The 13,250-nt window shown below is 47.2% G+C and overlaps 1 protein-coding gene across 1 annotated transcript in view; it reads right to left on the minus strand.

The window, feature by feature from the left end:
- ITPR3 (inositol 1,4,5-trisphosphate receptor type 3) overlaps nt 1–10,743 on the minus strand; it is a 510,867-nt gene extending 500,124 nt beyond the window's left edge. Inside the window, exon 1 of the mRNA XM_069633522.1 lies at nt 10,423–10,743. Coding sequence (XP_069489623.1) covers nt 10,423–10,511 — 89 coding nt within the window. The 5' untranslated portion in view covers nt 10,512–10,743. The remainder of the gene's footprint in view (nt 1–10,422) is intronic.
- Between the last annotated feature and the right edge of the window lie 2,507 nt (nt 10,744–13,250).

Raw genomic sequence — 13,250 nt, forward strand, 5'->3', positions numbered from 1 at the left:
CCCAAAACTCAGACATTACCAGCAACCAGTGAAAATCTTTTCCCCAGATAAAAATAGTGAAAGCAATAGTTCCACTTTTCAGCTTTTCCCTCTAGGGACAGGCAGTTATCGTATTGGTCCTAACCAAAAGATACAATGCACATGGAACCTTCCTAGGCCTACCACCGTACGTAGTTGTTCAATGGCATCGACAAAAGAATATTAAATTTGCTCATATCTTCCAAACAATAGTTTGAAACTCATTAGACCCTGATGGGGAAGCCAGCTAATCAGGAGGCATGGGTAGCGGACCAAACCAGGCGATCTCAGCTCGTATTCCATGCCGTCTGATGGCTGGTTTCCTCCAACACCATCTTCCCCCCACCCTCCGTCCCCATCCCACCAACAGTCCCACCCCCCCCACCACTTACCTCATTTTGGCTGTGGAGGGTGCCGCAGCCGCTCCTTCCTCAAAGAGGCTGCCATGGAAAGGTAAGAGGGGCTCTGTACAGAGCCCCGCTTTTCCTTTCCATGGCAGCCATCTTGGAATAGTATTTTCCTTCCGCGATTGGGATGCCTCGAGGCATCCCATTCGCGCAAGGAAAATACATTAAATTAGCGGGTAACGGCCTGGGGCCCTTGTTATCTGCCCTCACTTCACTCTGGCTGTAAACTGGGGCCTCGGGCTGATACCCTGTGTTACGGTGGAACGGGTACATAACGCTGTATTATGCATCCTGGTTTCAGATCCTATCACATGAAGTACACTAACAAATCTATTTGCAGTCTGTAAAATGAGTTTGAAGGTAACTAAAAAAGGTGATTACCACTTACATTTTTATAATTGTATGTGATACTTTAGAACTCTTACAATTTCAAACAGCCACGGAAACCGCGTGAAAGAAGTGGAATTTGAATCATGAGGAATGTTTTGAAGGTATAAGGCCAACTGTGGACGGTCTCGGTGACTGAAGTGACATGAACAATGTTGGTTGACATTAAAGTGTAGTTTTTGAAATTATAAAAAAAAGTTATAAAATATCAAATATTATAAAAACATTGAATCGGGATAACTTGTTGAGTTACTTTCAAACTTTTTTTGCAGACTTTCATTGGTCGCACTGTCCTGCATTTGTCCAGCATCAAGATGTTGCATTGGTGGCGAATGCAGCGCTCTATAAATTCACTGTACAATCACTACTACCGCTTGAGCCTGTAAGGACGAGAGACCCAGTCCATCCTGGGCTATAACGGACTGCCAACCCGATCCGATATTGCCCTCCTCCAGGTGCTTGCAGTACACCACAGGAAATTCCAAGTTTGGCTCTCTTCTTTCCAAGTCTCCTCTTTTATCCATGCATGTATTGGTGACAGAAGAGAGTGGTATGCGCTGCATGCATGTGCTTGTGGGTGGGTGGGTGAGAATGCACAGACCACAGAGATCAACGATGAACAGTCACTGATGGGTACTGCAGCAGTACAGCCACAGGTGTCCAGTCAAAGGGTCGAATACATTGTTTCGATTACAATAGTTTTGAAACAAAAGGACCGGAAAAAAAGGTCAAATGCCTTTTTTTAAATGTATTTTTATTTTTTGGCTTCCGTATAGGAAAGAAAAGTGTTTTTTACACCAAAAACAGTGGTTTGGGGGGGGGGAACCCCCAAAAAAAAACATTCGACCTTTTTTCCTGGTCCTTTTGACTCGAAACTATTGCATTCGAATCAATTGCAGTTGACCTTTTCACCTACAACCACAGCCATATCTCAGATGCATGCCTGTGCTGGTGGGGGAGGGGAATGGAGCTACACTGCAAGGCTACTTGGAAAAGCGTATTTTTTTATTTCTTTCTAATCTTCCGTGGTTTTGATCACGTCTTAGCTTGAGGTGTGCCAAAGGAGAAGCCACTCAGGTTCATTAGTGCCTCCCTCCATCGGTATCGCCTGAAAAACAAAAAACGGTTTGGAAAATAACGAGGCTGAAAACACCACATTTTTAGATCGAATATTTCGTTATTTTAGCAAATTTTTTCCAAATAAATAGATTGGGAGTTGGGTTAGGGAATACGTTAAGGTGGGGGATGTGACGGTGGTGCAGGAGTCTCCCCCCACATTACAATTGACAATTGGAAAAAATGTCAAAGAAAAGAAAAAAGAGTTTCGAAATTCTATTTAAAAAAATACTAAACTAAAAATAAATAAATAATAATCAGTGTTTTCAACCACGTAGTTTTTTTGTTTTGTTATTTTAACGTAGCTCCCCCTCCATCACCTATGGTTTGTTATTGAGTGGCATAAGCAAGACGTGTACATATCGGCGGTCTCCACCTCCCAGTCCATCCCTAGGGGGTTCCCAAAAATGTCTGTCTTCCATATAACAACTGGCTATGTAAATTACTCCCTTTCAAACATGATGTGAAACACGAAGTGGAACTCAGCCTCCAGGATCGGACCTGGATTAAATGGGTTATCATATGTATGTGGAAGACTCCAGTGTGTTTTTTGGGTGATATTGTGAGTTTTGTAGAACAATGGGTGAGAAGTTAAACATATGTGATGGAAGGACATATTGGCACTACTGGATCGTAACCAATTGCAATCCCTCATGGTATCATTCCGGGGCATCGTTTTTCTATGTTCTGTGCCATTAGGGAAGGGGACTGACTGTGTGCAAATCATTCTTGATGCCCACGCCACGAATGGACCAGACAGCCTTCCCTGCTAGACCACCTCCCTTCCCATGAACCATAAGCTCCCCCAGGCATGTTTCAGCCTCATGGGCCTCTCCAGAACCACCGAGATAGGGACCTGTATCCAGGCTGTAATGGCAATATGATTTGTAATGTTCTGAAATGTATTAAGGTCTTTGTTGGACACACCTGGGATTATGATGTTGATGTAACCCAGTTGGGGTCACCAAGCACCCGCCACATATCCATGACCATGAACTGAATTGCTGGTCGCATGTGCTGCTTGGCTCTTTACGTAAAACTAAGAAAAGTATTGGCATTTTTATGGCATATGCCCATCAGCAAGTGAACTGCCCTTTGTTGTGGGCATGCTACAGTAGCTGGCACGGTTGCCCATTTCAAGGGGACTTCAGGTTAAACATGTATCTTCCCCAGCTTTAGCTGAGCTACCTTCCCAAAAGCCTTGCCAGACCTACAAAAGGTCATCACTTATGTTATTGCATCTATAGTGTACATTTTCATGGAGACAGAGAACTAAACGTACCCTCTGGCCGTTCTCTTCCATATACCACTGCTGAGAGCAAGGGTTTGTGGGGGACAGTTGATGCAAAGCTAGATTCAGGACAGATCTGGCCTACTTTCATGGCTTTTGTCATTACAAATATTGCCATGCAGCAGCACCATGTAGGAGAAACCATTAAACTCCATTAGTACCCAGCGAGGGTCAATGAGTTTCTAAAATGCCATCTCATTGGCCCTCGCCCGGGCCTTACCTGCCTCAGAAGGCTCAGAGCTCCGCGCGGCCAAGAGTTCTTCCCGTGACTGGCTGCCATGGAAATTCCATGGCAGCCTTTTTCTTTTTTTACTATGGCCTCCACGGAAAAAGAAAATGGACTACGTTTTCTGTCCGCAGCAGCCATTTTTTATTCCAGCTGCGAAGCGCAACACATCTCGCAGCCAAGGGAACAAAAAGACCTTACTACCCCAGGGTACTAATGACAATATGCCCCCCGACTGTGGGCCATTACCGCATAAGGTAATGCCCTTGGGGCCTTCGTTAAGGGCCTCTCTATGCTCGGCATGTTACTGTGGGTCCCGGGGGCATTACCTTATGCGGTAGTGGCCCGCAGTCTCGGGGCATATTACCAAATTAAAAATGTCTAAAAATATACTTGTCCAGTACAATTCAGGGTATTGAAATTAAGATTCGATAAGCAGGAGCTAAAAGCATTAACCAGTGACCAGGAGCTACCACTGGGAACCAGAAGCTAGTGCATAGCGTTCTGCAAATCTTACACATATGATGCAAACCTATCACTTTGTCCATTAGTTATGACCACTTATGCTTTAAATATTGTATAGCTGTGCCTAAATGTTTATTTATAAATTGACCCAAACACACAGAGTTAAATTCACATAGGGGGGGTTTGCGTGGCCTGGGGAGGCAAAAGTGGCTCCTGGTAGCTGTTGGTGCCAAGCTAACGAGGCACTTCTGGGCTACAAGAAGGAGCTAAATAGCTCCCAGCGCCCCTCAATTTCGAACCCTGCAATTCTATTTCTAAAATACAGACCACACAAAAACTGGCTGCGAGCAAAGACTTTTTTTTAGTCTAGAAAAATGGAGGTATAAAGCCCTTTAGCTTTTCCTGTTTACTCGAAGTCTCCAGTCCTGCTAAGAAGGTGGTACTACTTTAGTGCCCCGACCTTTCCCTATTCCTGATTTCCCAAGCTTTCCATAGGAAGCTCACCACATGGAAGACGGCCTGCAGGAACTCGTTCCCCGTGCCAATCATGCCGCACAATGAACAAGCTCTTTAGACACCTGGAAGCCCGCTGTATGTTAGGAACTGAAGAGAAAAATTGTTCATTCTTTTGCCACCTGCGAACTTCAGTGCGAGAACATCTACTTCAGGTGTAGCCAACCTTTCACCCTGCAGATGTTGTGGCCTACAATTCCCAACAGCCGAAGCCAGCAGAGTCAATGGTGTGGGATCATGGGAGTTTGCTTGCTAAAACATCTGGCGTGTGATCGGTTGGTTGGATATCCCCGAGCTACTATCAACAAAATGTAAGGTCTCATGTCAACGCAGTACCGGTTATCTACCTCCAATCAGCTTTGATCTTATGTATTCCGACACCTCTCATCTACGGGCTAAACACTATCCCTACTACATGCTCCCAATCAAGGGCTTTCACCACCTTGCAACTGTACGTAGTCATGGTTTCTGGATGCTGGTGTCATGTTCGGTCTGTAAAGTCATTTCCAAACATGTTGCACGCAAGGTAGCTTAGGTGTCCCTTCCAGGAACCTAATTGCTACCAAATGTTTCTTGAACAGCTTAGTTTCCTGGGGAGTGTAGGTGGGGTGGTGGTAGGGTGGGGAGTGTCATATCCTCAGCCACAGTATCACCGACCTCAAACAGCATCACTCCTGATGCCCCGGGTCCCCAACTCAGCCTTCACCAGAATAATGGGCTTGTTCAGCAGAAGGCCCACAAGTTTCTTTACTAATACTTTGTCAGTAACCCCAAATAGTCTAAATTTGCCCTACACCAGGACTCACCCCCATAGAGACCTTACAACTGCATTTGCCTGCTTCGCGCCCCTTAGGGGCACTTCTGTGGAACTGCCTCCAAATGTCCTATTGGAACTGACGCTAGCACGGAGCTCCTACCCACCTGCTGGACCCAGGAAACACTTGCATAAAAGCTTATCCCCCTCCCCCCATATGACTGGAACCAAGGAGCTGCCTGTACAACATGCCCCCCTTGTAGTGCTCCATGGCACAGCTTTCTCAGCGGGACCATAGAGATCACTTTGGTTTACTAGGTCATTATGGTGAAGCCCCCTTCTGCAATCGCCCATGAGACCCTGCTTTAAACTCCCTGCAGTTCCTCAACTCCCCAACATGCATCGCTGCTTGACCAGAAGCCTTGGCTTGCCTGATCAGGAACACGCAAGAAGATGCGCCGCAATTGCCAAGAGATCTTTCATGGGACGTACGTGGTACGCCTGGATCACATGACTGGTTTAAACCACTAGTAATACATTTCAGCGGGGGTGCACCTCTGGAAAGCAGTCACTGCCTGCAGCAGTCTCTGGAAGCTGAGCAGTGCCATGTTGATGTCCAGTGTATGCATCCAGGCCCGTCTCATTGGTCCCCTGGGAACTACACAGTGTTCACCACAGTGGCACAGGTGTCTGCAGTCGCACACAGATACACAAACACATATAGCGAGTGGGCATGAGTGGTCACCCAAGGTGCGTTGCAACGAAGATCACCCAGAATCCATCTGTATGCACCCGTGTGTGAGTAATTAACAATGGCGGGATTCGTTTCGGGGCAGCAGACTGGTTATTCTGCTAGTGACACACGAGGTCGCTTCCGGGGCTCGCTCTTTCCTGCCCCATGTGCCAAGCCCTAGGCTTTTCTCTCCTCTCTCGTCCCTCTCCTATCACCCAAGTCTCAGGCATTTCCCTTTTCTGTGTCCTTTTCCCTTCTCCAGTCTCGCAAGCCGCATGCCTTTCTCTTCTGTTGGTCACTCTCCTATCTCACAAGCCTCGGGAGTTTCTATTCTCTGAGTCCCTCTTCCAAGCCTCGTGAGTTTCTATTCTCTGTGTCCCTCTTCCAAGCCTCGTGAGTTTCTATTCTCTGTGTCCCTCTTCCAAGCCTCGGGAGTTTCTATTCTCTGTGTCCCTCGTCCAAGCCTCGTGAGTTTTTATTCTCTATGTCCCTCTTCCAAGCCTCGTGAGTTTCTATTATCTGTGTCCCTCTACCAAGCCTCGTGAGTTTCTATTCTATGTGTACCTCTTCCAAGCCTCGTGAGTTTCTATTATCTGTGTCCCTCTTCCAAGCCTCGTAAGTTTCTATTATCTGTGTCCCTCTTCCAAGCCTCTTGAGTTTCTTTTCTCTGTGTCCCGCTTCCAAGCCTCGGGAGTTTCTAGTCTCTGTGCCCCTCTTCCAAGCCTCGGGAGTTTCTATTCTCTGTGTCCCTCGTCCAAGCCTTGTGAGTTTCTATTCTCTGTGTCCCTCTTACAAGGCTCGGGAGTTTCTATTCTCTGTGTCCCTCGTCCAAGCCTCGTGATTTTCTATTATCTGTGTCCCTCTTCCAAGACTCGTGAGTTTCTATTATCTGTGTCCCTCTTCCAAGCCTCGGGAGTTTCTTTTCTCTGTGTCCCTCTTCCAAGCCTCGTGAGTTTCTATTCTCTGTGTCCCTCTTCCAAGCCTCGTGAGTTTCTAATATATGTGTCCCTCCCCCAAGCCTCGTGAGTTTCTATTCTATGTGTACCTCTTCCAAGCCTCGTGAGTTTCTATCATCTGTGTCCCTCTTCCAAGCCTCGTGAGTTCTATCATCTGTGTCCCTTTTCCAATCCTCAGGAGTTTCTACTCTCTGTGTCAATCTTCCAAGCCTCTGGAGTTTCTATTATATGTGTCCCACTTCTTTTCCACTTCTCAAGTGTTTCTCTTCTGTGGCCCTCTTTCATCTCAAAGTTCTCAGGTGTTTCTCCTCTATATCCTCTGACTTCTTCCAGTTCTCAGTTGTTTCCCCTCTATGTCCTCTGACTTCTTCCAGTTATCAGGTGTTCCTGTTCTCGGTGTCCCTCTTCACTCTTCTATTGATCAAGTCTTTCTTCGCTCTGTGTCACACTTTCTTTTCACAGTTTTCCATTGATCCTTTTCTTTGGCACACTCATCCCTCTCCCAGGCCTCAGCGGTTCCTCTTCTCTGGTGTCCATCTTCCTCCTACCAGTTTTACACTGTGCCTTTTCTCTGTGTGCCTCTTCACTCTCCCAAGCCTCATGTATTTCTCTTCAGTGTCCCTCTTCCAAGATCTCAGGCGTTCCTCTTCCATCTCCCGAGCCTCGGAATTGGGTTGTTTGACTGATGTGCAGTTATTCGCAGCGGAATTGACCATAATCAATTTCACTGCGAATCGCTTTGCACTTCTGTCAAACAACCACAAACGTCGCTTACACCAACCCCACCCCTAGTCACCTCGGCTTCCCCTGCAGCGTCAGATCAGTCCCTCTAACGCGGGTCGGATCTGACGCTGCAGGGCCCCCTTTTCTTTTTTTCCTTTTTCCGGTCCCCGCCTCCAATGTTGAGGAAACGGGGGACACCCCTGCAATCCCCCAAGGCCAAAAATACCAAACATGGGGACAGGGGACACCCCTGCAACCCCGATCCACATATTCAGTATGCTTTATAAAACGATCGGATGGTACTTGCCGAATTCGGTCAAATGCACCATTCGATGGATTATAACGATCAAATTGGGTAATACCTTCCTCTTTCATCTCCTGAGGCTCGGGTGTTCCTCTTCAATCTCCCGAGCCTTGGAAGTTCTGCTTCCATCTCCCAAGCCTAAGCTGTACCCAGGGATGTCATTTAGGGGTCACCACGGGTTGCAACTGGGAACCCTGAAGTCTCCCGTGCTACCCCTAAAATAAATTGGGAAAAAAGCTGGGTTTTTTTTAGGCTCCTTGGCTGTGGCCAGCAGCATGTGTCTCTTTGTTTCTGGAGTGGATGGTTTTCTGGTAGATGTAGCCGGTAAGATAGCTTAGTGGGTAGAGTGCTCGCTGCTACAATGTGTGTGTGATCTGTAGGTTGCAGGTTCGACTCCCGGCAAGATCAACTGAGCCTTTCTTCCTGCTGATGTTGGTCAATGAGAACTAGCACAGTTTTATTTATTTATTTATTTATTGGCATTTGTATAGCGTGCTTCGGCCCTAGGGCATCGTGGCGCTTTTAAGGATACTTGCTTAGACAAAGAGCATAGCTTATAGGGTTACAAGAGCATACAGCAGTTTAGACATACATTTCAGTTATGGATTGGGCAATTAACATGGATGAACCCACGGGTCAGGTAAGGTATGTCTGAAGTGTCTAAGGTGGCTGGCCTAGTGGAATAGTGGAGTTTTCAGAAACTTGCGGAAGTCTGAGCGTGAGGTCTCTTTCCTGAGTGTTGGCGGTTGTGCATTCCAATTTTTTGGTGCTAAGACTGCAAAGCTGGCGCCTTCAGCTTTGGCTCTTTTAAAGGTTGGGATGGCAACCTCTTTTAAACGTTGGGTGATATTATATGTATATTTGTTCTATATAAAGCATTTAAGCGCAAGTGCTATATAATAACACATCATTATCTTTTGGCCATGGACGTCTGCTTGCATTCACAGTAATTTGGTAATATGGGCCTATACACACTGATCGTAATGATACATATGCTGATCCACTCTTGTATGAAATGTATATCATATTTTAGTGATATTGTAACCATATTGTTCATGGTGTACTTAGAAACAATGCTATGTGATGCCACTTCCCGTTTTGTCAAGGGGTGAAAGGTCATCCTCCATCGCTTGCCGTGATGTCACTTCGGGTCGGGGTCAGATAACATCACTTCCTGTGATGTCATCAGAGGTGAAGGGTCGTGTGATGTCACTTCCGTCACCCCTGGCATTTCGGTGAAAAGTCGTCCCTGGCTGTACCTCTTCCATCTCCCAAGCCTTGGGTGTTCCTCTTCCATCCATCAACCCTCAAATGTTCCTCTTCCACCACACAAGCCCCAGGGGTCCGCTTCTCGTTTCCCCTCTCCCAATTCTCAGGCCATTCTCTTTTCAGTATCCCACTCCCTTCGCTCAAGCCTCAGGCTTTCTCTTCCGTGTCCCACCACAAAGTCGCAGGCCTATATAGGCTGTGTGACAGTCTCCCACCTCCCAAACCACAGAAGTCTCTCTTCCTCCTCTCAGTTCTCGCTCTCCCTTTCCCTGCGCTCCTCTTCCTTCTCCCATCTTGCTGTCTCTTCTGTCCACCCCCACACAGCAGGTCTTGTCTCTCTGCACCCATCTCCCCGGGAATGGGCGTTTCTCTGACGCCTCTGTTTACTCCCTCCCTTGCGCCCCCTTAAGACTGAGTCCGCTTGTCTGGTTTGTCCACCTCCCATGCCTCGGGCCTTTTCGCTCTGTGGCCCTCTTTCCTCTCCCGTCTCCCGAGCATTTCACCGCCCCACGTTTCCCCCAACACCAAGACTCGCGCCTTTCTCTTCTGTGTACCTGCCGCCCTCTACGTTTTCAGCACCGTGGCTCGTGCTCTCCTCCCCGTGTCTGGCACTACCCCCCAAAACCCAAACACACGCGCACTTTCCTCATGCTCTCCTCCCAGTGTCTGACAGCGCCCGTACAAACCCAGCTTTCCATATCGCATAGGAAGGCCCAGGAATGTGCACTTTTTGGAATGTGGTTTAACACCACAACTATGAGAAGCACGGCCGCTGTGCTGCACACTCGTGTTTTCCAGTTTTGGTTCAGCAGCGAGTGTCACCGCGCTGTACCCGTGCTTCCCCCTCACAGTGATATGGCAGGAAAGTACACCTGCTCCTCGTTGCTCTAGCTCAAGCACACCCTTATAAAGTGCTGACCCCCTTTAAAATGCCAAACGGCTCTTTTAAGAAGCCAACACCCGCATCCCCTTCACATTTTGGCATCGCTCTTTAAAGTACAATATCCCCACGTTGGAGTGGCAGGTCATCCCTTTAATAGTACGCAGCCTCCCTTGGAAGTGCCGCGACGGACAGCGTAAGTGCGTCCACCCACTTTAAACTATTTAGACCTGCTTTTGAAGTGTTATGACTTTGACTGAAGTGGCTGCGCTCCCGTTTAAAGTGCCGGGAGCTGGGCTGGCGAAAGTGCAGGAGTAACCTGCTCTTAGCGGAGCTCTGTCCGCGAGTGCGGAGCGGGAGGGCGGGCGTCGTCCACTTACCCCAGGGTGCTGATGAAGCCGCTGACGGAGCCCTCGGCGAAGAGGGACACGATGTCGCCGATGTGCAGGAAACTCGACATCTCGTTCATGGCGAGGCCGGGCGGCGCTGCACGCACCTCACCGCATGTGGCACGGGGGTTCCGGGTTGCCTCGGCCTTGCCTGACCGCTCACGCCCGGCTGCAGTGGGGCAGTGCGGGGCGTCCTCGAGGGTGGAAAGCCCCCCCTCCCGGTGCAGGAGTTTGTTGCTGTGCTGGCTCCTTCCCCCGCCGCTGCCGGGCTCCGGCTGCCTCCTCTGCTACCTGCACCAATGCAATGCAACCAGGAAGCCGAGCTAAGTCACAGCATGCAAATGGGGCGGCGTGGGGAGGGCTCCACCCGCACCTCACCCCGCCTGCCCGCCCGCCCGCCCGGCTCCGGCTACTCTCTTCCGCTGCCACTCTCCCCAGACCGCACTGGCTCGCATCTTTCCTTTCAATGTTCTCCTCTGCCTGTGCATTTCGTTGTTTACCATTTCCTCTTGTTTTTTCATTTTTCTTTCTTTTATTCACATTATTTCCTTTATCATCCATGCACGCTCTTCATTGATTTATATTTTGAATGATGTTGCTTCTCTCTTTCATTTTCTCCTCTTTTATTTGTTCCTTATAATAGGTGTATTTCGAGCTTCTTTCTTTCTTTCTTTCTTTCTTTCTTTCTTTCTTTCTTTCTTTCTTTCTTTCTTTCTTTCTTTCTTTCTTTCTTTCTTTCTTTCCCCACTCCCCTTCCTCTTATTTACGTTTCCTTTTCTTTCATTATACCAAGATATTTATTTTTAAACCCCACTCTTTCTTTATCTTTGTCCATTTGTACTTCTGTAATGTTGAACCCACAAAGAAGAGTATCTGGTGATGCTTCGCGGCACTGACTAACCCCTAAAAGCCCATGAGGGTTATCAAGAGACGGGGCCGCCTACAGCTCACTGCTGTTTACAGGTGCAGGGCTTTAAGTAGGCCAGGGCTAGTCGGGCTCAGCCCCGCCAGTCTCCCAAAATGCCAATTGAGCCGGGGACCTGCCGTGGCTCTCGCCACTTGGCAATGAAATCCACTTTTTATTTCCCAGTCCGTTGCCAGGATTTGAACTCGAGCCGTGCCTGTGACAAACAAGTGTCACATCCACTGTGCTATTTGGTAGGTGTACTGTACTTCTTTTGTTTCATTCAATAGACTGCTTGACACATAAAGCCCTGGGCTTTATGTGGTAAGCAGTTTATTGAATACAACAAAAGCAATCCAGCACCTACCAAATAGCACAGTGCTGTGCTATTTCGTAGGTGCTGGATTTCTTTTGTTTCATTCAATAGACGGCTTTCCACATTAATCCGCCACCTGCCGAATAGCACAGTGTGATGTGACACTGGCTGGTCACCAGCCGGGCTCGGGTACGAATACCCCGCACACGAACATATTTCTTTTGTTCTTTTCTTGCTATTTGGGAGTGGATGGTGATTACATTTAATATGCATTTCATGCTCACCATTAAAGTGTCATTGTCCCCCACAGCATGCTCTCTTATGCAGTTCCCCCTTCGGATTGGATATATCCTTTTTGAGGCCATATGATGCGGGCATGAGCATTCTGATCCTTTTGGAGCCTACTTTAATAGTGGCCATGCCTGCCAGCATGGAATGTGGTGGTAAAGTCAGGTTTCAGCTTGACTAGATCCTTGCTAGTCTGTGTAGAGTTGTGAGGGCAGGTGTGGGGACAATTTAGGAAGACACTCATGTGGTGACCTTGACTTCAGTCCCTCCCTTTACTGACCCCTTCTCCTGTGTCTTTGTCTGTCACTGTTTTTTGTGCACTCTGAGGCCTACAGGCTGGTAGCGCTTTACACAAATTATAAATACATAAATAAATAAATAAAATAAATAGTACTCTTGCTGAGGACAAAAACCTTAGTAAATTGGATTACTCCATTAACACATAGTAAAAAAACAATAAATGAAAGATATACACATGGCACAATTCAAAACAGTCATAAAAAGAACTCTACAAACCTGCAAAGATTTAAAAGTGAGCACAGTACCATAGGTACAACCATATTGAAAAAGTCTCCTTAATGCATTTGTGCAAGGAATGGTAAAGTTTAAAACTGACCAAGGTGCAATAAATGGGCCCGCCTAAAGAGCCTCCTTCACAAATTCATATAAACTATACATACAATTTATGTCGTTATAATTAATCATAAAACATAGTGCATTCTGATAAAACCTAATATTGAAACTCCTAAATAAAGGGTTTAAATATTTCCTGCGTAGGTCAAATTTGTTTTTTTGTGGAGAACAATAGAAAAAGATGGACATTCTCAACAGGTCCCGTATTACATGTGAATTTCTTTCGAAGCAGGGCTCAAGTCGAGGCTACACGCGGGTTTACGAGTCCCCCGACTTTTTTCAGAGGGCACCTTGATATGCTAATATCTGTTGACGCCACATTCAATTGGTATGTTAATGAGTCCCCCGCTTTTGTTTTAGGTCTTGACCCCTGTTGTCAAGCAATGACTTATCCCCTGTGGTCGAAGTGTGCGAAAAGAAGTAGTTGAACTATGTTCTCTGCGGGCCTGCCCCTGCTCCCCACAAACCTCCTCCCATGTGCAATTCAACCCCCCAAACAAACGCACGTTTAAGAGAATGTTCAGTGCAGTGCACTGAAGTGCAAGTGTCAACTTCTTCCTACACTTTTATTTTAAAACTAAACCACCAAAATGGTTTCTATGCAAAATAAAAGTATGAGAACAATAAAACGTAAAAATAAAAAGTAGAGGATTACCGCTCCCACCAGCTCCCGCCCAC

This window comes from Ambystoma mexicanum, chromosome 13 (assembly GCF_040938575.1).
Source record: "Ambystoma mexicanum isolate Mex_15411 chromosome 13, UKY_AmexF1_1, whole genome shotgun sequence".
In the NCBI taxonomy this organism is placed as follows: domain Eukaryota; kingdom Metazoa; phylum Chordata; class Amphibia; order Caudata; family Ambystomatidae; genus Ambystoma; species Ambystoma mexicanum.